Consider the following 27590-nt stretch of genomic DNA (forward strand, 5'->3'; position numbering starts at 1 on the left):
ACTATATTTACATGACAGAAAATAGATGCATCCTAATATATGTAATGTCTGAATCATATTAGCCAAAGTTTTTGATTTAAATGAATGTTAGAACTTATTTTTCTCTCCTCTTGATTTCTAACATCAAGATTATTTGAATACAAGTGTTTTATATTACATGGATGTATATAGTAGTATGAACAGTTTTTAAAAAAAAAAAAAAAAAAAGGTTTATTTTAGTTTATATGATGCTGTTTTACCAAATGTGTAGTCTTGTCTTGCTAGATAATTGAATTGAAAACTGTTAACTTCAGTTAAATATAACTAGTATTAAATTGATAAGGTGGTAGCTGACGACTGCTGCTTAGGGTAGGGGTTAACTTGAGTGGTAAATACTACTCTAAGTTGGAGTTTATAACTCCAGGCTGGATGCAAGGTTTAATCCTTACATTATTTTCACTTGTTCATTGTTATTTGTATATAGTTTTGACATCCACAATATATTTTGTACATTCATTGTCACTACAAACAAAATTGAATCCTATACGAAATCCCATAAGAGATTCAATAAATACAGCTATATTTAAAGGTACACCTAAAGGAGGAGATGTAACATTACTTATCTTGTTATTTGTTATTTTGATCATAAGATTCTTAAGTTTTAAAAATGCCAAATGACATCTTTAAAAGGAATTTCTTTAAACATTAATGGATTGAATAATCCATGTAAAAGGGCAAGCCTAATAAGATACATTAATTTACATAAGGCCAACTTAGTCTTCCTACAAGAAACCCATCTCTTGAAAAAAAGATATTGATAAACTAGCCACAAACGAATATACAGTATTGGTTAGTTCAGAGCACACTCAGAAAAAAAGAGGAGTGGCTATTTTATGGAATAAAAGTATGCCCATTCCTAAAACCATTAAGTCTTATCAGGATGACAAAGGAATGTTTTGTATGGTTACAATACAAATTAATGGGAAGACTTGCACTTTAATTAATGTATATTGGATACCTGGAATTGGTATTAATACAGTGAAACATCATCTTGATAAGATCATATCATTCTCTATAGGAGATATTATTTTAGCTGGTGACTTTAATTGTATACTACATGAAAGTGATACTACCACTATAGGAAAGAGAAGAATTACATCTAATGCAAAACATTTAAAGGATTTTGCTAATTCTTATCATTTGAATGATATTAATAATCAGATAGATTCAAAATCATTACCATACACCTTTTTTCTAACAGATACAAAACTTATTCAAAAATAGATAGGGTCTTTATTTCTAACCAGATGGTAACAGATTTAATTAATTCCAAAATCATGTCATGTCCTATATCTGATCATAATTCAATTGTTTTTGAATTCATGATAAAAATACTCATAATGTTCAGATCAAAAGGATACCAGCATACTTAACTCAACTAAAAGACTATAAAGAATATATACTTTCAGAAGTAAAACATTTTTAGACATAAATAACACTCCTGAAGTCTCCATTGTTTATGTTTGGGATGCCTTAAAATCATATCTATATGGACAAAGTATCAGATGGTATAATAATAAAAGGAAATCTTGGGATAAGGAATTGTTAGATATTCAAAGTAAATTAGACTCTTATAAACATAATAATAAAGAAAATATTATGGACAAGAAAGTTATTGAAGAAATAAACAAACTAAATGAGAAATACAAAGAAATTTTAACTCATAAAGTTAAAATAACTTTAGAGAAATACAAGTTTTTGTCTTATTCAATAAGCCCCAAATACTTACATAGACTTAAAAATAAAACAAAAAGGTTGAATAAACAATACCATATCAAAGAAATCTTTTCTCTAAGGAAAGAAGAATGTTTCTAGTATACCAGAAATACTTGATGAATTTAGAAATCACTTTCACAAAATTAACCATAATAATATTAACATGGAACCTAAAGATAAAATAAAGGAGTTTATAACCACAAATATGAATAAAAAGCTTAATAAACAACAGATTAAACTATTGGACAAGAGTATTTCATATACAGAAGTTATTACACAAATAAATAAGCTTAAATCAAACAAAGCACCGGTAATGATGGTATTATACCAGAGATATATAAAATCCTTTCTAAAATACATATTCATTAATACATAAGATTTTTATTTTGGCCCAAACTGAGTTAATAACCCCCATCTTGGCAATATACATTTATTTCGCCAATTTTAAAACCTAATAAAGATCCAACTAGATGTTCTTCATATCGGCCCATCTCATTACTTAATGTTGATTATAAAATGTTTATGAATATCTTTGCTGATAGATTGAAGACAATCATTCCCGGCATTATAGATATAGATCAGACAGGCTTCATTGTAAATAGAAATACTTTTGATAATATAAGAAGAACTTTAACATTAATAGATTTTGCAAATAGGAAAAGAAAGATTTAACACTTATTAGTCTTGATATAAGTTCAGCATTTGATTCAGTAAGTTGGGACTATCTGTTTACCTTAATGAAGTGCACAAACTTCTCGGATGCATTTGTAAATCTAATTGAACATTTATACAAAGGAACGTTGGCTTATATTAAGGTAGGAACATATGTTTCACAAAAAATACCCATTCTTAAAGGTACAAAACAAGGATGTCCACTTTCTCCACTATTATTCACTTTAGTAATGGAGCCTTGGGCTAATTTGATCAGAAACAGTACTGACATAGAGGGTTTTGAAATAGATAAAAATACAACATCCAAAATTCAACGTTTTGCAGATGATGTTCTAATTACATCAGCAGGATCTAATTCTTCTATACAGTCTCTATTTGATAACATGATGAATTTTAAAAGTATTTCTGGTTTAATATTCAATGAAGAAAAACTAAAATACTACCTATATATACACGAAAAATTTTCTCATTAGTGATTTTACTAAATATGTACCCAATTCAGGTCAGATAACTTATTTAGGTATAATACTATCTAAAGATATTAAATCTATTATATATAATAATTATAATACCTGTTTTCTTAATATACAAAATCTTTTAATACCTGGAATAATATGTTTTTTACTATGGAGGAGAGACTTAAAATTATTAAAATGATAATATTCCCCAAGATTTTATACTTAATACAATCAATAATACTTCCACCTACAAAAATAATTTTCAAGAAACTGAACACACTAATGTTAAATTTCTTATGGGCACCTAATAGACCTAGGATTGCATTAAAGAAACATACTAATAGCTGGTCTCAAGGGGGTATTTTTTTCCAGACTTTAATTTATATACTATCTCTTCTATTGTAAAAGTTATTACTTTATTAATAGATCAGTCATATGTCACAAAATGGAAAGATTATTGGGAGCTAATTAGTATACACTTCATGAAAATCTCCTTAACACATAAAAATATGATTGTAAATAAATCCATGTTATGGTTACTAAAGGAATTTTGTACTTCACCTATTACACCTAAACATATGGTTTGTTACCCATTAAATATTATTATTAGTTATTGTAACTTTATATTCATGCACCCTAAGTATAGGGAATGGAATTTTATTGTATTTCCTATAATGTATACTCAGGGTATGCTTTTGTCATCTACTTCTGAAGGAACTCATTTAGCTATAGATAATGATCTAAAGTACTGGTATCAGTTGATATCTGATAATAAAGTTAAAAATCTAGATTTCTTAAAACAAGAATTTGATCTAAGGGAAACTTGCTGGTTAGAGGTTCAGACCTTTAGACAACATCTCATTAATAAAATAGATTTAATGTCTATAACTGTTAAAGAATCTATTCCAACACTGATTGATTACTTGATATTAAATTTACAACATAAAGTTTCTGATAAATGTAAACTTTCAGACATACATAAAGTTATCAGACAAGAAACTTTTTACAGTGTAGATTCATACTGGAATTATTTCACCTCTATTAATGGGGACCCACCAAATCAACAAGATAAACAATATATATTGGAATCTGCTTATAGAACTATGTCTTCCATTGTCTGGAGACTTTATACATGGAAATTTTTACATAGATCTTTTTATACACCTTTGATGATGAATAAAATAAATAATAAAGATAATCTATGTAAGAGATGTAATGTAGAAATTAATGCTGACTGGGCTCATATGTTTTATGACTGTATAAAATTGAAAGAATACTGGAAGTCAATTAATGAATTTTTGCAGGCTCTTTTTACAGATAATTTCATTATTTCTAAATCTCTTATATTATTCAACACACCTGTACCTCAAAGTGTTAAAAAAATTAAGCTTCCCTTGTTATGGTCTATTCTAGCAGTGGCTAGGAAAATAATAACTAGAAATTGGATTTCAGATACACCTCCTTCGTTCAATGAATTTAAAAATGTTATGAATATAGTGTGCCATATGGAAATAAACACAATTAGGACTAGAACAAATAGAAAAACATCTTATTTTATTGTATGGGATAATTTACAAAATTTGTTAAAAAAATTTAATTTCAATAGCATGGTATTTTAGTTTAATTAATTGATCTGATTGTAGTGGATGTCTTTGTATATACTTTAGTTGTTTTGTTGAATATTATAATAATACTTATTTTTAATTACTTGTATAAAATTGTTATGATATTTCTCTTATATGTTAAAACAATAAACCTGTTTTGAAAAAAAAAAAGAACTGTACTACTGAATTATTTTAAGTTTGTGTGATCTCTGAACTCTTGAATAGCACTGTAGTGTAGTAGTATTGTCTTGTGGTTTTAGTATTTATTATTAAATATTTTTAAACCCTTTTCAACTGTGGCTGGTTTATGTAGAGATAAATTAAGCTCTAGAGTACACTGCATGCTTATAAGTGATCCTGTAGTAAGCATTGATTGCTTAATTACACTACTGTTTGGTAATAATGTTGCACAGTAGTAATTGGACACCCTTTTAAGGGCCTTCGGGTAGCTGATAATTATTAGCTGGTGGTGGCAGGAATTATTACCGTATAGTCTGGGTATAGGGGCACAGCTGGATAATCTGTGTCAGCATTTCCCAGGAGTGTCAGTGAAGGTGTATAAATACTTATCTCAAAGTGTGTGGGTCTGTCAGCTACTTGGGCAGGGACACAAAGCACTGGTTGGACAGAGAGAGTACTTAATGTTTTAGCTTGCCAGTTAGGCTGAGATCTGGACCCTATAGCTGTGCCAGTGGGGAGTCTTATTGGGGACCTGGGGAGCAAGGGAGTGACCAGCCCCGGACTGACTTTGATCTCTGTGTGCTCTTAAAGGAAATTGCACTTTACTGTTTGCATCTGATACCCTTTCCTCATATATAAGATGCCCTCTCTGGTGTTAGTGGTGAGGATTGAGGCTCTTTGATTGCTGAGCCAGGCCACGGGCCTCACATCCCAAAGACTAACTTGTGTATGGAATAAACTTCCCATCTTCATAAAACAAAGGCTGTCCTTCACTCTCTTCAAAAATAATTTGTTTAAATGGATGGGGAACAGTAAATTCACTCCCAGGGTACTGCCCGTGTCCCTTATGGACAGAGGGAGTCTGTAAAATAAGTCCATGCTCCAACACCCAAAGATTCACTGCCCTGATACTACACCATCCCATATCTGGGTAACTAAGATATAATATTGTCACATCCTGGATATTATAGGTTAGGTTTGTAAAGGCTCTTGTGCCATTAGCCTAGTAATCCCTATGAACTTATGTACATACATGAGAAGAAAAGCTTTACAATAGCTTACATAAACCCAGTTTAAAAACAGAACATGTACATAGCTTGCATAGGTGTATACGATGTAGAACATTCATTAGAAATAGACAGAGGCTTGTATATAGCAAAGAGAGGTGTAACATTGCAAACAATGCTATAATATTACCTGCAGTTTCTAGCAATTAAAATAATGAAAAGAAGAAGCAGCTTAACTATGGAAATATTAGAAAAGTGGGATGTGGTTGATAATATAAATATAGTATGATATCTTAAAACGCAAAATAGCCCAGTAGATCCAGGTAAATATTTCATCCAATACGACCATAAAATGTACTTGTATCAAAAAGAGGTGAGGCAACGCAAATAGCAGACAAACCAACAGTTTATTTGATAGTAAGCGCTTTCACAGTAATCACTACTGGTTCATCAGACATTTACAGCCATAAAATGCACTTGTTTTTATATACTAAAAACCTGTTGTGATTAATTGAATACCATGCTTAATTAGACACAACTTCTTAAAGTCACATAACATACTTGCATCTAAATATACATGCAAAAAGTGCATAGTACTGTGAAAGCGCTTACTATTGAATAAATTGTTGGCTGTCTGCTATTTGCGTTGCCTCACCTCGTTTTGCTACAAGTACATAGTATGAAAGTATCATTTACGACTGAGAAGTAAAGTAATTAGAAAAGTGGAAATGCGTGGGGCTACTTGAACTGTTCATTAGGAGTATTAGTTTTGGATAGATGAGTGAAAGTGATGAAACTGACAGAGTGGTGACAATGAAATAGTGGTTGACCTAATTAGAGAGAGGAAGAGAATGAGTTTTGTCACCTAGAGCCCATGATTGACATAATTTATTTTACATTTTATGAGTTCAGTTTTTAAGCCCAAATATTAGCATATTGTTTTATTTTATTTTGTTGTGACTGAAAAACTGCAGATTTTTTTTATAGATGAAATTCTGTTCATTTAATTCTGATGTTGCTTGAAAGCCATCATTAGATAGGAGAAAATCTGGTGCGAGAGTTACTTCTGCTTTTTTGTATTATTATGATTGACTGGCAAAGTTTTATTTTTCAGATAGGCAGTTATACTTTCTGTCTCCTTTATCTCCCAGCTTCAGGATTGTATTCGAGCTATTCTAGCTGAATGGAGATCACGGGTCACCACTGATGGGCTACAGGTAATGATACTTTTGTACTATTAAGTGTACAGCGTAGCTTTGTACAAGCAGACTTACCTAGGTCTTGTGCGTATTTGAGAGAAGCTACCACAAATGGTATTGCATTTTGCTAGTGTCATCTATATCCCTTGCTTATGCAACATTTTGCTTAAATATATTGATGAAAAATGTACAGATCAGCAACCACCTGATATACATTTCTGCAAGCTAATAAACGGTCACTATAAAAAGTTCCATATTTTGCTTTTGAACCAAAAATGAAATGTCATTTCAGTGCATTTAAACATACCCAGTAATGTTATGTATTTGCCAAATAATTGCCGCTGGTCTTCATCTTTTCTGCCTGTGTTGTCAGAGAAATTCAATTTTTTAGACACATGCATCATGGCTGAGAATTTATTTCTGATGCCTGGACATTGGTAAAGTAGCAAGGTGCTGTACTGCTTTGCTGGCAATATGGATCAAAGTAGTAGTCCCAGAGCTAGACATCTCTGGGCAGAGGATGGTAGGATAAGCATTGATGACCATCTATCCTTTCTTGGGGAGAGAGTATGAGGACTACTGCTACAGAGTATCCCCTTATGGAGAGGAGGACCTAGGTGCTGGCATCAGATGTAACACCCTGAAGTAGGCATGCTAGTAGTGCACGCTTGCTGATAACACTATGTACATAGCAGCATATACACTGCATGTATAAGCCAGTACTTCTTGCAGTGCACTCTTCATGTTGATGTGTCATCATTGAGAAAATCGGGCATGGTAGCAGTCCTGGGATGACATTTGTGATTTTTCTTCTCTGCCCCTTCTCAAGCAAAGATGCATTTGCCTAGATATGATAAATATGTATTTTTTTCTTTAAATCCAAATCTTTTGTGTTATTACTTTATGCCAAAATGTCAATGAAATGCAGGCAAATGGCAGTTCCTTAAATTCCCCTTTTATCTTGCAAGAAACTGATAGGAACACAGAAAGTAAACAGAGCCTAGAGTTTGTGATTCAAGAGCACATCTTATATATCATCCCTCTTGGTCTTTTTCATTGAGCAGTACCTTTCAAGGTCTTTGTATCAGTCTTAGTAATTCTGGGTGGCCTTTCTGTAAACCATGCTGTTCACAATTACACCAAGAAGTTTGCCTTTGTTTTTTGTAGGTGGGAGTAGTTGGGAGAACTAAGCAAACACAGCTGCATGGATAAGCTGTCATGTCTTTGCAATGTACAGTTAACAGTCTGTAAACACAACAGTCTCTGTTTTCTTAATCCATCACTTTGCTTTACTCAGCAATGTTTTTATTTTTTATGTAGTGTGTGTGTGTGTGTGTGTGTGTGTGTGTGTGTGTGTGTGTGTGTGTGTGTGTGTGTGTGTGTGTGTTCCCTTTTTTTGAGCCCTGCTGAAACATCCACTTTCCTTCCAAGCTGGACAAGTTCTCGTTTCTTGTCACAGACATTCATTGGGTCTCAGTTCCTGCTACTGCTCCTGAATACTGAAAAGAGGACGTTACTCCTTCAGAAACAGTATACGTTGAAGCAAGGAGACATTTTGGTTTCTGCATCTTACAGATTCCTTAATGGTGAAAGATTTGTCCCAGTTGTCCCCCATGAGCAAGTTCACTTTTTCAGCACTCTGATAACTTAACCTCAAATCCTGTCTTATTTTGCTTTTGAAATGGTGACTCCAGATATGAGAGCCTTTCCTGCACATGCTGCTTGTAGAGCCAACCTTCGTATGAGGTTGTCAGCATTGTTGTGGGGCCCAACTCTGCCTACTTTCATCCTAGTAATCTCTAGAATTGCATTTCCTTTTTTAGTGAACACTTCATATCTCAGTTTCTGTAGTCAACATACTCCATAACATAATAGTAGATGACCTAGAGTACATTTATTAGTAGACCTCCTGCACTAGCTTTATTAGAAAATTAAAAAATTGTACTCTGTTAGCTCTGTTCCTATTCCACCAGCTCAGACTGCCATGCAGTCATCAGCCTTCCTGTCACGTATACTGAGGAGACTACTACTCTGACATTTAAATCTATTACAAGTCTTTGTACTGCTAGCATACATTACTTTTGCTGTTTCAGTGATGTTCTTCATGTTTCACTGTTGCAATCATCACACTTGGATTATCTACCTGCAGGTAGCCCTCAGTAGGCCCGAATACCAGAGACTTAATATTTCTGCATTGGTTGCTGTCGCTCCAGGACTGACATCAGGTCATCAGGGGTATAAAAACAGGCAGCGGACGGCATTACATCAGTCTTTCTTGCCAAGGAGCCCGAAGCAGAAGCAGTTCACACAAGTGCCGATCATCCGCTACCTGAGTTTTTGTTTACGAATTGAATCATCCTGAAGTCTGCTAAACCCAAGTACTCTGATGGGGATCCTTTTTTCTTACTCTAACCGATGTCAGAAAAAGTTAGCAATTGTCTTGCCTGTGGAAAGCAAATACCACACCGAGATTTTCATTCTTACTGCATCACCTGTTTAGGCCCAGACCACGATGTACCTCGCTGTCGGTTTTGTGCCTTGTTCAACGCCCGAACCATTCTTCGTCGAGCCCTTTTTGTCGCTAAATACTTTCATTCTCGATCTCTGTATTCCGAAATGGCTTCGGTAAGCCACCCGACTACCAATCTACCAAAAAAGTAAGGATAAAGACAGAGACAGACTGCACAGGTCCAAAACTACCGATGACGCTTCCGTTAAGCTAGTCTCCAGTTCGCCGGTACTCAGTGGGGCGCTTTCACAGCCCCTGAGGCCCGCTTCAGTGGATTCGCAGGCCTCTATCGAGACCCGTTCGGAGTCCGGTATGCTGCGAGACTCTTCTTCGACTATGGAACCTGCGGATGTCTCTACCTTGGATGGGTCCGGAGCCGCTGTGCAGGGACCAGCTTCTGAGGAAGTTCCTCGCACTACCGATGTTCGACACAAACCGACTTCATTTCTGTCTAAAACTACCATGTTTCAAAGGCCAAAAGTATGAGCTACGCCTAGAAAACTGATGACAATAGCGCATGCACCTGCTCCCGTGCCGCAACATCAAATGCTTACAATGGCAGAAGACCTTATTATGCTGATTAGGGGAAGTCAGCCTTCCCCTGCTAAGAGAAAGAGATCAGTCCCCAGCAGCTTCAATAGACCAAGAGTCCGACGACTCTGAGGGTTCTGATTATGAAGACATGCCCTTATCTGCTTATGAGGATTCATATGCTGAGGAATCCATTCCCTCTGCCTCTCCTCCAGAGGATTTTTCTTTTGGTGAAACCTTACATACTTTAAGAGAGCATTTCCATTGGGAATGCCAAGACTATCCTCAGTCCAAAAAGAGACTCCGAGAATTTCTAGACTTGCCACAATATAGACCTTTAGCAACACCCCCAGTCCTGGAAGTTGTTGCTGATGTCTTTATGGAATCCAATCTTACTCCTGATACTTTACCCCCTGCTCCTATGAAACCAGACAGGTACTATAGAGTACCTGACTCTCACAAATTCCTTTTCAAAAATCCTACTGCTGACCCAGAGGTCATTTTTCAGGGGCCTAAAGGTATCAAAGCAACTACAGCTAAGAATCCCACCCTTTCGGACAGGGATTCCAGAGCTTTGGACAGATGGGGTAAGAAAGTATATATCTCTGCAACTCTCACCATTAGGGCTTTGAATTGTCAGTTTCACATGCTGAAGAACAAACAACATATTATGGAACTTATTAAGCAAAAAATAGCTACCTTTACAGACTGTGCAGAAAGTAAAGAATTGCAAGAGCTTATGCATTCTGCAAGCCAAGGCAGCAAGCATACATTGCAGTGTGGCTTTGGCGCCCTAGAAGCATCTTGCAGGGCAGCAGTCACTGGTTCTGTACTGAGAAGGCATGCTTGGCTTAAGGAGCAGACCTGACTAGACCATGTCAAATCAAAGTTATATGATGCTCCTTTCAACAAGAACAATCTATTTGGCACCAAAGCAGAAGAGGTTCTTAAAAAGATGGAAGAAAAAGCTAAATCTATGCAGACAGTCAAAGTATTCTTGCAAGTACAGCCTCCTAGATTCAGTAGGCGTTGCCCCTCAAAACATTGGTCCTTTCCTGCCCCCTCAAGGCCATCTCAAACTAGACTCAGGGGAAACAGATCCCCTAGACTACAGTCTCAGGGTATGCAGACATCTAAACAATGGAATGCCTCCACCTGTAAAGCAGGGAGTGCTAAGCCACCCCCAGATTCCCAATGACTTCTCAACTCCTCTCCCCACCTCTGCCCAACTGCTTGTGCCCCTAGGAGGAAAACTTGCCCTTCATGCAAAAAACTGGATTTCCATCACCAAAGACAGATGGGTCCTCAACGTATCCAAGGGGTACAAATTGTACTTCCACTCGCTGCCATCCCCAAAAAGGTTCCCAGATCTTTCTCCAAACCAGTGGGCAGAGGCACAAAACCAAGTTCAATCCCTGCTCTCTATAAGGGCAATTCAACCTGTTCCTGTGGAACAGATAGGTCAAGGATTCTATTCCAGACTTTTCCTGGTACCCAGAAAAGAGGGCACTTGGCGCCCAATCCTAGATCTTTCAATTCTCAACACCTTCCTGGTGGTACCAAAATTCAAAATGCTCACCCTGCAGCAGCTTCTACCTATGCTAGCCAAAGATGCCTGGTTAGTCACCCTAGACTTGAAAGAAGCATATCTGCACATCCCTATAAGGGAGTCATGCAGGAAATATCTACGCTTCAGGGCAGGATCTATGCATTATCAGTTCTCTGCACTTCCCTTTGGCTTATCCACTGTTCCCAGAGTGTTCACAAAATGCCTGGCTCCAGCCATTGCTTGCTGCGGACAGAGAAATATTCAAATTTACCCGTGCTTGGTCGACTGCCTGATTCAGGAAGACAGTCAAGAAGTGCTGTTGCAGCATCTAACGTTTGTAAAAAAAAAACCTTCTAACCTCCCTGGGGTACACCAGCAACGAAAAGAAATCAAAACTAGTCCCCAATCAAAAGACTGTAATCCTGGGAGCAAGCTTGGACACAGCATCCTAGATGGCATTCCTCAGTCCAGAAAAACAAGCCTATCTGACAGACTACTTTTTCTTCTTTCGGCTTTTCCCGGTTAGGGGTCACCACAGCAGATCACCTGTCTGCTCATGATTGGCAGTGAAGTTTTTACGGTGTTGAGTTGCCAGCCCAGTGTCCAACCTTCCACAGAAGGCACACAGACACACACACGCACTCACACCTAGGGTCAATTTAGAGTGTCCAATCCACCTACAGCATGTCTTTGGGATGTGGGAGGAAACCAGAGGAAACCCACGCTACCACAGGGAGGACATGCAGACTTTGCACAGAAGGCACCCCAGCCAAGGATCAAACCAGGGAACCTCTTGCTGTGAGGCGACAACACTAACCGCTGCACCACTGCGGCCACTCACCTATCTGACAGACTATTTTAGTCAAATGGCCACCAGAACCCAGCTATCCGCAAGGAAAATCCTGCAGGCCCTAGAGTTCATGGTCTCGTGCATCCTACTAATTCCATATGCCAGACTGCATATGAGGAAACTTCAGTGGTACTTAAAAAGTCTTTGGTGCCAACATTCTCAGGACCTGGAAACCATCATTCCTATCATACCCTGTCTTAAGGACAGAGTTTTTTTGATGGGGAGCGCCATGCAACCACAACAAGGGACTGCCCTTTACTCAACCCCATGCCGCCCAGACCCTAACCACAGATGCATCAGACTATGCCTGGGGGGGCACACATGGATGGCAAGTGCATTCAGGGCCACTGGAGCCCAAGTCAAATTCATCTGCACATCAACCAGAAAGAAATTGTAGCTGTGCAGCATGCTCTGACAGCTTTCAGATCCGTACTCTCACCAGAACACCTGCTAATAAAAACAGACAACACCACAGTTATGTGGTACATCAACAAGCAGGGGGGAACCCACTATTACCTGCTCTGCAGGCTAGCCATGGCCTTGTGGAACATGGCCTTGGACATGCAGGTCCATCTGCAAGGTCAATTCCTGCCAGGCAAACAAAACTCACTGGCAGATGACTTAAGCAGAACTCTCGTAGACCCACACGAGTGGCAATTAGAGCCCAGCACCTTCAACCTTCTGATTCAGAAATGGGGGACCCCAGAGGTGGATCTCTTTGCCTCCCCCCTTCAATCACCAGCTCAGCAAATTCTGCACCAGGACACCTCGCAACAGGGCCTGGAAAGTGGATGCCCTATCCTTCCAGTGGGTAAATCTCTCAATCTGTGCCTTTCACCCTCTGCCCCTTCTCTCAAGAATATTGCTCAAAATAAGACAGGACAGACCAAGGACAATTCTGATTGCCCCGGACTGGCCACGCCAGCACTGGTACCCACTCCTGCGCAGCCCGTCACCGGTGCCACCCTGGCACCTATACCAGAACCCAAACCTGCTCTCTCAGCAGGGGGGACAGATTTTGCATCCGCATCTGCAAACCCTAAGTCTTGCAGCCTGGCTTATTCCTTGAATTCTCCCCCATTAACCAGCCTAAGCAAGCAGGTGCTGGATGTCATTCTTGAAGCCAGAAGACCTAGTACAAGGAAATTCTATGCTGATAAGTGGAAAAGGTACTGCTCCTGGATTCGGTCTAAAGGAGAGGACACAACTCTACCCTCCCTACCTCTAATCCTGGATTACTTAGCAGATCTACTCCACAGAGGCCTTTCCTTCTCCTCCATTAAGATCCATGCCTCTGCCATTTCGGCTCATTACAACACTGAGCCTCCGCTCTTCTCTCACCCTCTTATCAAACAGTTCCTGAGAGGGGCAAACAACTTAAGGCCGCCAAGGTGAGCATCCACCCCTGCTTGGGACCTTAACGTTGTACTGGAAAAGCTCACGCTTCCCCCCTTTGAGCCTGCAGTGTCAGCAGAGTTAAAATTCCTCTCTTGGAAAACAGCCTTGCTTCTGGCCATCACTTCAGCTAGAAGAGTGTCTGAGCTACAAGCACTTATGGCTGTGGAACCCTTCATTATTTTCCATGCTGACAGGATTTCCATCAGGACTAACCCTTCCTTTATGCCTAAATTTGTGTCCAGTGTGGCTCTCAACCAATCTATCCATTTGCCAACTTTCTTCCCTAATTCTCAAAATAAAGCTGAAAGGATCCTGCACTCCTTGGACGTGCACAGACAGCTCAGATTCTGCCTTGATAGGACTATGCCCTTCAGGAAATCTGACCAGTTACTAGTCAGCTTTGCACCAGGGGCAGAGGGCAAGGCCATTTCAAAACGAACAATTTCCAAATGGATAGTACACTGCATCCATTTCTGCTACAAGCACCATGGGAAACCAACCCCTCAGGGGGTCAGAACACATTCCACTAGGGCAACTTCTACCTCTACAGCATTCCTCAGGGGAGTCCCTACCAGGGACATCCTGGAAGCTACTACCTGGAGTTCAGTACACACCTTCACCAAGCATTACCACTTGCCTATCTTTTCCAAATCTAGGGCGGGTTTTGCAACAGCAGTCCTGCAGGGCATATTAGCCAGCCCCAACTCTTCTTGCCTGCCTCCACCCTTTTTCAGCTTTGGGAATCTACCCAAGTGTGATGACTGCAACAGTGAAACATGAAGAACATAGTACAGTTGTGTATACTTACTGTAAATGTAGATGTTCAAGTGTATTCACTGTTGCAGTCTTGATTTCCCTCCCTCTAGCCCCCTTGTCTCTCTCCCTCTCTCTCGCTCCTCACTATGTCTATTACTCACCCCTTTCAGGGATATTGGTATTTACTTTTTACTATTGGTGTTTTCCCCACCATAACTTAGCTCCCTATTTGGGGTCTGCTGACATTTGGGACAAGAAAAACTGATGTAATGGCATCGGCTTCCTGTTTTTGTACCCCTTATGACCTGACATCAGTCCTGGAGCGACAGCAACCAACACAGAAATACTAAGTCTCTGGTATTCGGGCCGTCTGAGGGCTACCTGCAGGCAGATAACCCAAGTGTGATGACTGCAACAGTGAATACACTCGAACATCTACATTTATGGCAAGTGTGCACAACTGTACTTTCTCAATATATATGTTCCATAGAAAAGGAGACCTTTTCCCTTATTAGTTAAAAGTTGGCATAATTCAACCATTGGACCTTTTTCTGGCAGCATATCCTGACCACACAACTGCTGTCAGTAAACTTAAACCACTAACTAAGACTGAAATGATGCTTAATTTGTTTATGTAACTGATTGCACATAATATATAGTGTGTGTAATTCTTGGAAGATATATTGAATAATCTGCTTTTTCTTTCGTTTTTATTTGTGTTGTTGTTTTGCAAGGTCTTCAACTGTACTGGTAGGAATGAAGACTTGTTAGTTTTGCAATGTGTATCTGAATTTCATACGTATGTTAGCTTATTGCTATGAATAAATTTCTGTGGCATGGATGTATTTCTTTGACTTGCATTTGTCACTTTCAGGCATGTGTCATGACAAAAAAGGGTCTGATGACCAACCCACTTTACTTTTACTTTATACATTTAATATCTGGGTAAGCCCACTGGATACAAGTGCCCTTTTGACATGTGACCTGGAACACTGACTGGTCAAGAGTTACTCAGTAGTCAAATAGAGAACAAATCAAATCCTGTCCCTTTGAGTACAAGAAGCAGCTCATTAGTAGCTCAAAGCCTTAATCCTCTTCTCTATGCCTCTTAACCAGTTTTATTTATTTGACATTTGTTGACCAGGTTAGTCCAGCTGAGCTGACACCCTTTTTCAGAGGAGGCCCAGGGAGAAAAGCTGCACAGTTAACATATATGAAAAGCACAGTACAGTATTAAAGTTAGTACCTAGTAACGTAAAGGCACCAAGGTTATATACAAACTTATGTAGTCTTAAGAATATAGTCACTGAGGATGTAGCTACATAGGAACATAGAATAAACATATTAGAGTAGACAATACAGGTAGTCTAAGCTAGCAACAAGTAGAATTCACAGTTACAGTTGTTAAGTAAGGATGAGAAAAAGGGAGAGGTAGGTAGGAGACTACTGAGGTGAGTAGACAATTAAGGAGGGTGTGTGCAGTGGCAGGTCCAGGTGCTTTTTAGAAAGTTTTTGGTAACGGTTTTAAATTGTTTTGGTTGCTTAATACATCTAATATCCAGCGGAAGTTTGTTCCAAGAGAGGGCAGGGGAGTAGCTATAAAAATTTTGTCCTATTTTGCTTTTAGGTTTCTAGATTTGAAGTAAATCTTGGTTTGTGCTTCGGAGAGTCCTGGGAGGGGTGTAGAGGAAGAGAAGTGAGGAGATGTTGGGACAAAAGGAGAGCAGATACATGATCAAATGAATGATGTTAAGCTGAGAGAGAGGTAGTTGGTAGGGAAATTCTAACCATTTCAAGCTGTTAAGAGAAAGACGGTGAGATTTATAGGTTTGATTTGCATCAAATCTGGCAACTTTATTATAGGTAGTTTCTAATTTTGTTAAGAGGGAGTTTTGAAGGGTGGTGAGAATTTGTGAGCTGTTAAGTAGGCTTGGGAGGAGGTAGGCATGAGAGAGGGAGATTTTGGTTTTCTTTGACAGGAATTTTTTGTTTCTGTAAAGAAGACCAAGTTTGTTTTTTTTTTTTGTTTTTTTTTTGTTTTTTTTTTTTTTGTTTTTTTTTATGCAGTTGTGGATGTGGAAGTCAGGTTTGAGTTTGGCATCTATTATGGCCCAAAGAAGCTTAGTGTTTGTTTCACCTATGATAGGTGTGCTGCATACCTCCTAATGCGTGCCGAATTACCCATTTTTTACCGTGTTTTGGGGTCCAAATAATAGGGTGCCACGATTCCCAAGTGGCACCTGTTAATTTCCGAATTTTTCCAAGTTTTTATTTTAATTTTTTTTTTTGGCTTTTTGAGCTGATGTCTTCACATGCACAGTGACGTCAGCTTCAAACAGCCTGTCGGAATTGAGCTCAAGGGCTCACAGCTCCAACCAGCCAATCTTAATTGAGCTCACTTGCATGCATTTCCAGCTACCAGCCAAGCGGGAACACAAAATGTTATCTTCTGGGATGTTATATCAACTGTTTACAAGCGGGAACGTAACTAGGACTACAGACAGAGGTGAATCGTTTCGTCTGGGATGTTATAATATCTGGTGAATCGTCTCGTCTCTTCAGGGAGCTAGCAAGCGGGAACATAAGGACTGCAGAGAGATATGTGAACAGAACACTGCAGATGTATTAATGAACTCTGAGAGGTGTGTGTGTGTGTGTGTGTGTGCGCTTGTGTGTGTGCGCATGCATGTGTGCGCGTGCGTCTGTGCGTGCGCGCGTCTGTGTGTGCGTGCATCTGTGCATGCGTCTGTGCGTGTGTATGCATCTGTGTGTCTGTATGTGCATGTGTGTGTGTGTGTGTGTGCATCTGTGTGTGTGCGCATCTGTGTGTGTGCATCTGTGTGTGTGTGCATCTGTGTGTGCGCATCTGTGTGTGTGTGTGCATCTGTGTGTGTGTGTGTGCGCATCTGTGTGTGTGTGTGTGCATCTGTGTGTGTGTGTGTGCGCATCTGTGTGTGCGCATCTGTGTGTGTGTGTGTGCGCATGTGTGTGTGTGTGCGCATCTGTGTGTGTGTGTGTGTGCGCGGCTGTGCTCTGTGTGTGTGTGCGGCTGTGCTCTGTGTGTGTGTGCGGCTGTGCTCTGTGTGTGTGTGCGGCTGTGCTCTGTGTGTGTGTGTGCGTGTGTGTGCAGTGTGCGCCTGTGTGTGCGCAGGTGTGCCAGCGTGTGTCGCAGCGTGTATGTGTGTGTGTGTGTGTGTGTGTGTGTGTGTGTGCACGTGCGCGTCTGTGTGTGTATCTGTATGTAAAATGCCCCAGGTGAATACACCTGGTGGCTAGAAGTACTCAGGCTCAAACTCTGTACCTTCAGTACAGGTAACAATAGCTTAAAGTCCCTACCCACCAACACTTGTGAATTTATGCCTCATATTTTTGTTCAGTTCCTCATAAAATCTGTGGTTTTCAGGATTTTTGTGGCACATTACTAAAGGATTGAATTCACTAAGTAATGACAGGCATTTGAATTTCAGACTTCATATTCTTCATAAAATAAATGGTTCATAGGTTCATACTAGGCTATCTGCCCTAGGGCATTTATAAGCCTAGCCAGAGTGTGTTTGGCTTTCGGCACCCATTTTAAATGAATTTTGCTATGCCCTTTTTCGAGGTTAGTATACTGTGCCTCTGTCTAACAGTGACACAGAAGTGATACCTGGGGTAAGCCTACGATCTCCCATCCACTCATCAAGATTCCTCTTGAAGAGAGTCAATGAGGGACTCTGCCTAACCTGAACTGGGATTTTATTCCAGAATGAAGGGAGCCTCTGGGTTATGAGTCTGTCCCTCCAGCATGTCCCATTTATTTCAGTGCTGAGGTTCAAGTCTCTCGAGCACGTAGCTTGATGGGATTTGGATTTTCTGAGGTGCAGCATGTCCATTAATTCCGGGTTGGACATGGCTTTATACGTTAGGCACAGATCGCCTCTGAGCAGGCGGTATGCCACTGAGTAGAGCTGGAGTTTCTTTAACCGGGCAGCATATGGCATCTGTTTGAGCCCTTTGGTCCTCTTGGTGAGGTACTTTTGGGGTCTTTCCAGTTGCTGCAGGTGTCTGGTAAGGTACATCCCAAAAGGGACATTGTACTCAGTTATGGGCCTGATGAGTAAAGAGGCATGATGACCTCCCCTGTTCTAGATGTGAATCCCTTCATGATTAGGTGGGCTATATAAAATGTTTTTCTAACCACTTTGGCCACATGGTTGTCAAATGAGAGATTGCTATCAACTTGGGTCCCCAGGTCCCTAATGACTTCTTCTGTACTTAATGGATTACCACCTATGTGGTAATTTGTGGGCACTTTGTTTTTGCCAAAGGGGATGACTATACACTTTTTGGCGTTTAGCTTGAGGCCATGGCTCTGGCACCAGTTGTCTGTTTCTATGAGGCCCTTTTGGAGGATGCTTGTGTCGGCTGGAGAGTCGATTATGGCGCCCAGTTTGCAGTCATCTGCGAACTTGGTCAGCCACAGTCCTTCCGTGTTGGCCTGTACCTCAGAGAAATATATACCGAACAAGAGAGGTCCCAGGACTGAGCCTTGTGGGACGCCACTTGTAACTGGTTTGGAGTCTGACATGGCTCCAGCAATTCTAACCATGTGGGTTCTGTCCTTGAGCCAGTTTGCAACCCATCTAGTGACATAGGGGTTTATATTTAAGCTGGTGAGCGTATCTATAATGCCCGAGTGGGGTATTGTATCGAAGGCTTTTGCGAGGTCCAGGTAGGCTGTGTGGACCACCTTCCCCTCGTCAATGGCCTTGGTGACTGTTTCAAAGAAATCAACCAGGTTTAAGAGGCAGGATCTGCCCTTAACAAAGCCGAACTGGGTAGGATCCAGTGTCTGTAGGTCCCCAATATCTTTATTTATGAGGTCCATGATGATCCTTTCCATAGCTTTGCAGACCAAGCTAGTCAGGCTTATGGGGCGATAGTTTCCAGGATCCGTTGAAGCACCCCCTTTGTGGAGAGGGACCACAGTTGCTGTACGCCACTCTTTGGGTACATATCCTGTAGTAAGGCTGAGATTGAACAGTAGTTTTATGTTTGGGTTTAGCTCTTCTTGGAGTTCATGTAGGACGCAGCCCCGGACACCGCCTGGTCCCATTCATGCTGTGTTTTTGCTTTGGAGAGGCGGCTCTTACCTGAGCATCTGAGATGTCAGGGGCAGCACTCTGCTGGGATAGATATTTGCCATTTTGGTGGGAGGGGAGAAGTTTGCGCTGAACCTGTCAGCTAGGATGTTGGCAATGTCTGTGGGTTTGGTGTATTTTTTGTCATTTTGAACTAATTCTGAGCATATCTGGAAATTCCCACCCAGGTTCCTAACATAACTAAAGAAAGCCTTGTGATTATCCTTAGTGTCCTGTGCAATTTTTCTCTCGAAGCTGGCCTTAGATGATTTTATGAGTGCCCGTAGTTTTTTGCTAATACTGATCAGAGATGCCTTCCATTTTTCGGATTTTGCTCTATCATGTAGTAGCTTCCTCCTTCTATTGTATAGTTTGTTTATGGCTGGGGTCCACTAGACAGGACGTCTGCCTTTGGAGGATTGGGTCTTGGTTTTATTTGGGATTGCATGATCCATGCATTCCTGAAGGTGTTCATAGAATGCGTTTATAAAGGATTCTGCGGTCTGGGCGTATTTTCCACAGGCCGGGGCTTTGAAGGATTCCACCTCGGTTTTGAGGAGTGTGAAATTTGCTTTAGAGAAGTTTTTCACTGTGGTTTTCTGGGCAGGGGGGTGGGGTCGGGATGTGAATATCCAGTGAGATTAGTTTATGGTGTGATCTTACCAGTGAGGGATACACTTCTGGTCTGGAGCATAGAGTCCCCATGTTGGTGATGATCAGGTCCAGTATGTTTTCCCCTCTTGTGGAAGTGGTAACAAGTTGTTCCATAGCATTTGAGTTTATAAATTCTAGGAACCTTTGGGCTAGGGTGTTGGAGCTAGAGTAATGCTCCCTGTCTATGTTTGGGTAGTTGAAGTCTCCCAATAAAATGGTGTTTGGAGAGACCTTCATATTTTCCAGTGTTCTCAGGAAGGCCGAGTGGGGTTCTTGGGTTTGGGAGGGTGGTCTGTAGCAGGCTATAAACTGGAAGGCAGTTTTACCCACTGTTAGTTGCACATGGATAGTCTCTGATGCTTCGTGCTGTGCCACCAACCTGGAGGTGTGGGTATCTTTGACGAATATTGATACTCCCCCTCCTTTTGTGGTTCGGTCCAAGTTTTGGGGCCGAAAAGCATGGTATGAGGTATAACCTGGTACTGCTGGGGTGCTCTCGGGAGCCTTGAACCAGGTTTCTGTTACTGCACAGATATCGATGTTCTCCATGCTAAGGAGAGTTTTGAGTGTGTGCATCTTGTGGTTTAGACTTCTGGAGGTTTAGACTTCTGGCGTTGATAGCATTACTCTTAGTTTCTTATCCCTTGTGATACCTATGGAGGTGGGTTTGTCTTTTGAGCCTTGCCTAAAAAAGGCACTATGGAGGTAGCAAGAGCCTTTGCCAATATCCGAAAGCCCAGGGGTGACAGGTGCAAGCCGTCCGTAGCGAAGCATCGTGGCTTGTCGAGCATGTCATCCCAGGCTGACAGGCATTGGATCCCCTTTGAATGACACCAATACTTAAGCCAGTTGTTGAAATTGATCATCTTGTCTTCATATTGTGGCATCATTCTTGGTGAGGGTAAGATGCTACTCAAGGTCAGGGTCATACTGGCCTGGGCATGCTCAGAGAGCTCCTCTATGTCTCTTTTCATGTAGTCCAGGGAGGTACGTCACAGGTCATTCACACCAGCATGGACAATGACTGAGTCATATTTGTACTTGCCTTGGAGTGACCTGAGTGCTTGTGTTATGTGGCGGATCCTAGCGCCCGACAGGCAGCTCACCGTGACCTCCTTGTCCAGCCTGGTGAGCGGGATGTCATTGTGCCTGACTATAGTCACCTATTACAAGTGTATCAGGTGTGTTGTTTAGCCTTAAGGGCTGTGACTGTTTGGCACATTGGCTTTGTGAGCTATGTGCTGCACGTGTTTTGTTTTGGGGTAGCGGTTGCTTGGGTGTCTGCTTTGGAGGTCTCTGCTGCTTAGGCAGATTTTTATTTAGAGCCTCCGAGTATGTTTTTGTGTGTTTATGTGTTTGGTTTGCTGTCGTGGTAGGTCTATGTGAGACTGGAATTGTAGTGAGTGTGGTTTCCTTCTCCTCCTGACTGGTTACGCCAGTACTGAGTTGAGAGAGCTTAGCCTCCAGTTTGGCTATATGGTTGCATCTCTCACATGTGTTGGAATTTGTTGGGAGGAGGAGAGGGTTGTCTGTGCACATGAGGCAGTTGTAACATTGCCTCAAGATTCCCAGATTCACCAGCTGGACCAGAGAGGAGATTGACAACTGACCTTTGGACATGCTAGAATAGTATTGGGAATTCCTTTATAATTGAAAAAAGGGCCAATGGGGAACAAGGTACTCAAGGGGAGTTTGTGAGGGTGTAGTGCTTTTAATTTTTTAGTGCTGACTTAGTGAGCAAGTGCCAGGTAACTTAAATGCAATGTGTTACAGGTAACTTAAATGCAAAAACGACAAACAGTAACTTTCTTTCAAGTGAAACAAGGAAATAAGTACAGTAAGCAATGCAGATATCACTAGGGATCCACAGAAGCGCTGAAAAGCCGCGTTTTAGGTGGAATTAGCGTTTCAGGGAAATAACAAGCACACAAACAACAAGCATACAACAAAGCTAGATTCAGCAGGCCTGGATTTAGTCTATGCTATAGCAAACAAGGTGTACCAATTTCAGTAAAAAGCAGTTCAAATATGCAGGCACTATAAGCCTTTAACCAGAAATTCCCAGCTCAGAAGGGCAGAGTCCAGCCTCTCCTCCCACAAGAGTGCAGACCACGAACCCTCTTAATGTAAAATAACTGGCCTGAAGCCCAAGTGCTTAAACCAGAATTAATACACTTTTAGAATAACAGACACTGAGCTTTCAATCAGCAATTTCCAACTTAGAAGGATGTAAGCTACCTGTTCTGCCACTACAGTGCATACCACAAACCTTCTTAATGTAAAACAACTGGTCTGAAGCCCAAGTGCTTAAACTAAAAGGCTTAGAATGAGTTACACCAAGCAGTAATAAATACAATTGAGTACTTTTAAGATGACGCAAAAGCAAAATACAGTAGGAAGAAACACAAATACAGTAAAAGCAGATATTTTTTTTTTTTTTTTTTTTTTTTTTTTAAGTGGAAAGAGAGAAAGGAGTAGCAGAAACTAAGCTGATTGGCCTTCTCAAATGTTCTCCCTGTACTGGGTAGAGTGAGGTAATGACACTAGACTGGGAGGAGGGTCCCAGATCAAATTTACACTAGGGGCGGGAAACTGCAAAGCCACCAACTATAAAAACACTATACCAACAGGGAGGGTGGGAAACAAACTGCAGAAATGTTTCTCACAGCTGAAAAGTAGCAGTGAGCCTTTAAATGAAAGTTTTAAACAGCTAAAGGAGCCTCTAGAAAAAAGAGTTTAACTGCAACGAAGTTATCAGAAACAAACAACCCAACAGATGCTTAATAAAAGTGGACACTTTCCAGTTAATACCTCACACACAGCGAAACTAGCTAGAAAAATACACAGTATACAAAGTGCTATAAATAACAAAGAAATAAAGAACAAAATAAACAAAAAAACAGGATACTTAATGTTATATATTATAGCTCCGAGTTTCCTCAGTGTCTTTCCTTCGATCAGCTCAGGTAATGCAAAACCTTTTATTCTAGCAATTTTCTAAGTTTATGAGATCAGTATTTGAAAATGTTCCATATTTTGGGGCTGTATTCCCCATGTTTTGGCTTTATCCAGGTTTTTTGTGCTAAGACGTTGAGAGCTATGGTGAGAACTGAATTTTGTATTCCCCCATTATTGGAATTTGTCCAGGAGTTTTGTGCTAAGAGGTTGAGAGCTATGGTGGGATGTGAGAACTGAATTCACTAAATGATAGCCATTTAAGTTTCAGTCTTCCTATCTTTTAGCATAGTAGTATGTTGCTCTGACTGTAGTGCACAGGGTCCTGGGTTCAGGACTTGGCAGTGAAATGCATGGTGGTAACACAACATTTTATTCTAACTTTCCAAAATTATACAAGCAATGTTTAAAACATGTCCCTGGTTTTTGGCATTTTGCCCCCCCCCCAAAAAAAATAAAACTGAAATTGAAAGTGCGAGAAGATGTGCAAAATGCCCATGGCTTACACTACTGTCTTTATATATATATATATATATATATATATATACACACACACATATACACACATATATATATATATATATATATATACATACATATATATAATATATAGTGTGTGTGTGTGTGTGTGTAAGTAGACTTTTATAATGGCAGTGCTCTGAATTGGGCCTTTTTGTCATTATTGGTTCATGCATTTTGTTTTATTGCCTAGTGGAAAAATGTTCAAACAAATTTAAAATGCCCTCTATCTAACAAGTGTGCTGTATTATACAAGGAATATAATTTAATAAAGTCAGGAAGGTGTATCAAAGAACACATGTATGTTTCTTGTTTTGTGTGCAAGGGGCCTCGGATTTGAAAACAGCCCACAGTTAATCTTTATCTGTCATTGGCCACATGCAGTTTCTTTCGATGTGGTGTGGATTTCAATTCCATTTCATTGAATGTGAGTTTCAAGAGCAAAGAAGTTTTAATGCTAAATCTGTTTTCATTGTGAGACAATATTGCTTTGTTTAGCAGATGTCTGTCTGTGTTTGCGCATTGGGCTATAAAATGTAAAAATAAAATCCAAATAATCATTGCAGAAGTAAACCAGTATGCACACATTAGTGTTTATAGTAAATGGGGCAAAATAGCCAGGTAACGGGACAGTGGAATGGCTGCAGGGGGACTCTGGTGCCATATTTTGGTTGTCTGTTCTTCAGTTTGTGTTTTGAAAGTTGGTATCCCACAATTCCATTGGAGTGGGTGGTGTTACGTAATTGTGTATGCAAATTTTTATGCTAATCAACATACAGTTTTGTACCTATTTTTTTGTGGGCCTTGTCCAGATTTTTGATGTTTCCAGGTTGAGAGGTATGGTGTGTTGTTGAGATAGAGAAAGTTGATTTAAGGTGGTTTTGTCATTTTGGTAGAAAAATCAGGAGTTTAGTCTTTAGGGTTTAGGATTAACTGATTCTTAGAAAGCCAGTTTTCAGTGAATAAGAAGGATTTTTGGGTAATGGTGTTTAGATCAGACATGGTGTCAGCAATGGTGATGACTGTAGAGTCGTCTGCATATTGGATGAGAAATGATTGTGGACAGGAAGTATTGAGTAGAGTAGTAAAGTTATTGAAGAGTAACAGACCAAGAATTATTCCTTGAGGAACTCCCATCTTGATAAGAAGAGGGGAGAGTGTAGAGAGCCATTTTAGAGATTGCTGTTGGTCATTGAGGTAGCTAGAAAACCAGGAAATGGTTGAAGTAGAAAAATTAAGGTCAGAGAGTTTGGCCAACAACAAGGGGTTGGAGACTGTGTTGAATGCTTTAGAGAGATCGAGGAACAGGCATGACACTAGCTTGTTACTGTTTCTAGCCAGAGGAAATGGTGTTGATAAAGGATAGAAGAGCTGTGGATGTGCTATATTTTGGGCAGAAGCTGTGTTATGTTTGGGTGAGTAGTTTTTTCTTGTAATAGGTAATCCAGGATTTGTTTGTGCACTCATTTTTCTAATATTTTAGAAAGAGGTGATAAAATTGCTGTTGGGCTGAAGTTGGCAATTTCTGTGGAATTGCCTCCTTTGTGTATGGGTAAGGTAAAGAATTGTTTCCAGATTGATGGAACTTTGGATTCAGTGACGGAGCAGTTGATAAGTATGGAGACAATAAGGACTAGAGAGTTTGCCACTATCTGAAAGAAGAGTGGAGGTAGGTTGTCAACAGAGGGGGAGCATGGTTTCAATTTGAGAAGTAATAGAAAGAAAAAAAAAGTCACACATTTTATATATATATATATATATATATATATATATATATATATATTTCTGTTACGTGTATGTGTGTGAATATACACGAGTGCGCACACACATATCTGTAGTGTTTAGTATAAATCTTTAAAGGGCACATATACCCCCTCCCCTGTATTTCCAAATGTAGACATATACACCGACATAGATTTAATTAATGTATTCAACACTGAATTGTGCTTAGGTACGTACTAGGCTAGCTGCTCTTGTGGGCATTTTAAGCCTAGCCAATTTTCCGTTCAAATGTGAGAATCAGATTCTGTATATTGTCTGTGAGGTAATCACCTTAACCATTATACCAACCCCCAACAACAGCACACTCAGGAATGCAGCACCCCCATACCCCCTTAAAATTCACTGCAGTATCAGCACTCCATCTACATGCTTTCTGCACCAAAGGCAAGTATGCAACTTGTTGTGTTACTAACATTGTAGTTCCAGTGCATTTGATGCGATCGCATTTTGTCAAAGCATTTGTGTTACTCCAGCCTGTTTTTGCTGCATGGATGAGCCAGTGTGTTTTATTTGCAAGTGAATGGCAAGATGCTTACGTGCCATTCACTTAAACTTTGAGGTGTTGGCTCAGAAAGTGGTTTTGCGAGATGAGCAGATGGGGTGAGGTGATTTTGTCCTTTTTCCCCCACTGTTGTACAGTTTTGGAGGTGGTATATTTAAAGTTGTGGCAGGTGGGGAGGGCTTGCCCTTCTTGCAAAAACACTTTAAATGTGTGTGAGTGTTCATTGTTAACAGACTTCTCAGCTGTCCCTATTATGGAGTAACATTCCTGTTTTCAGTCCTGATTTACCCCTATACAGGATGTTCATAGGTGTGTACTATGCTAATGGCCCTAGAGCCTTTACAAGCCTAACCCATAGAAGTGCCCTGGCATTGTGCCATCTGACATTAGTTCCCAGTGCCTCTATCAACTAGAGCCAGTGGAGTGATCCCCGGGGTGAACTTTCTATTTCCCATCCACTCATCAAGATTTCTCTTGAAGAGGGTTAGTGAGGTGCTCTGCTTGACATGTATGGGAAGTCTGTTCTAGAGCATGGGCAGACACTGGGTTATGAGCCTGTCCCTCCAGCATGTTCTGTTGATTGTGGTAATGAGGTTGAGGTCTCTGGAGCGTGTGGCATGGAGGAATTGAGATTTCTTTAGGTGTAGCATTTCTAACAGACCTGGGTCAGACATGGCTTTGTAAGTCAAGCAGAGATCGCCTCTTAGTAGACGATATGAGACGGAGAATAGCTGGAGTTTTTTTGAGTCTGTCCATGTAGGACATGTGTTTAACTCATTCACTCCTGGGCAGCTCAGAAAAAGCTGCCTGCATAATTCCACCATAGGAACAACAGTGCAGCCTGAGCTCATTTTCAGAAAATCCATTTCTAATACCATACAGAAAACAAATGGTCATAACTCGTTTAACTATAAGAGCTAGACTAAAAATGTAAACACAAAAGTTGTTCAGCAGACACTGATCTTTCCAACAGTGTAAATGTTGATAGTGCATATCAAAGTCATTATGAAATATTTGGCAAGGAATGTTGATATTGTGCATATTTTTTACCTTTTTGGAAAAGCAAAGCACAATATCTTGGTCAATGTACCATGTAGACCCATACAATTTGTATTTACTTTGTTAATATGAATGTCAGCTTTAAAATGATACCTTAACCATTACTGTGTGATGCTCATTTATGGAGATATTCACAGAAATATGATTAATATATTTCTCATAATTGATAAATAAACAAAGTACAATATCTCATCTCATCATAGACAGAGCCTACATGTCAGTGTAGAAGTTGTGCATCTGAATGTCAGCTTCAAAATGATGCATCATTTGTGTGATCACCATGCTCCATTGCAAAGATATGGGCATAATAATAAGTATTGGAAATGTATAATTTTCATAATCCTACAAGACTAAACAAACTGATATCTGTACATATGTACAGTGCACAGACACAGGTATTTTACCATGTTGTAAGGAGCAACACTGTCTTCAAAATGAGTTATTACTTGGCACACTGACATGCTCCCTTTCAAAGTTATTTACCATAATACAAAAAAACATAATTTCCATAACCTAAGTCCGAAACAA

At 40.0% G+C, this 27590-nt stretch overlaps 1 protein-coding gene across 2 annotated transcripts in view; it reads left to right on the forward strand.

Annotated features, from left to right (window-relative positions):
• Window positions 1-27590, forward strand: part of GCLM (glutamate-cysteine ligase modifier subunit) — a 557909-nt gene that overhangs the window by 46039 nt on the left and 484280 nt on the right. Inside the window, exon 2 of one of the 2 annotated variants that reach the window (XM_044081895.1) lies at window positions 6828-6893. The exons of the other annotated variant lie outside the window; for it this stretch is intronic. Within the exon in view, the coding sequence (XP_043937830.1) occupies window positions 6828-6893 (66 nt within the window). The remainder of the gene's footprint in view (window positions 1-6827; window positions 6894-27590) is intronic. 2 annotated transcript variants of the gene reach the window in all.

Source organism: Protopterus annectens, chromosome 1.part1, assembly GCF_019279795.1.
Source record: "Protopterus annectens isolate FY-2018-M chromosome 1.part1, PAN1.0, whole genome shotgun sequence".
Taxonomy (NCBI): domain Eukaryota; kingdom Metazoa; phylum Chordata; order Ceratodontiformes; family Protopteridae; genus Protopterus; species Protopterus annectens.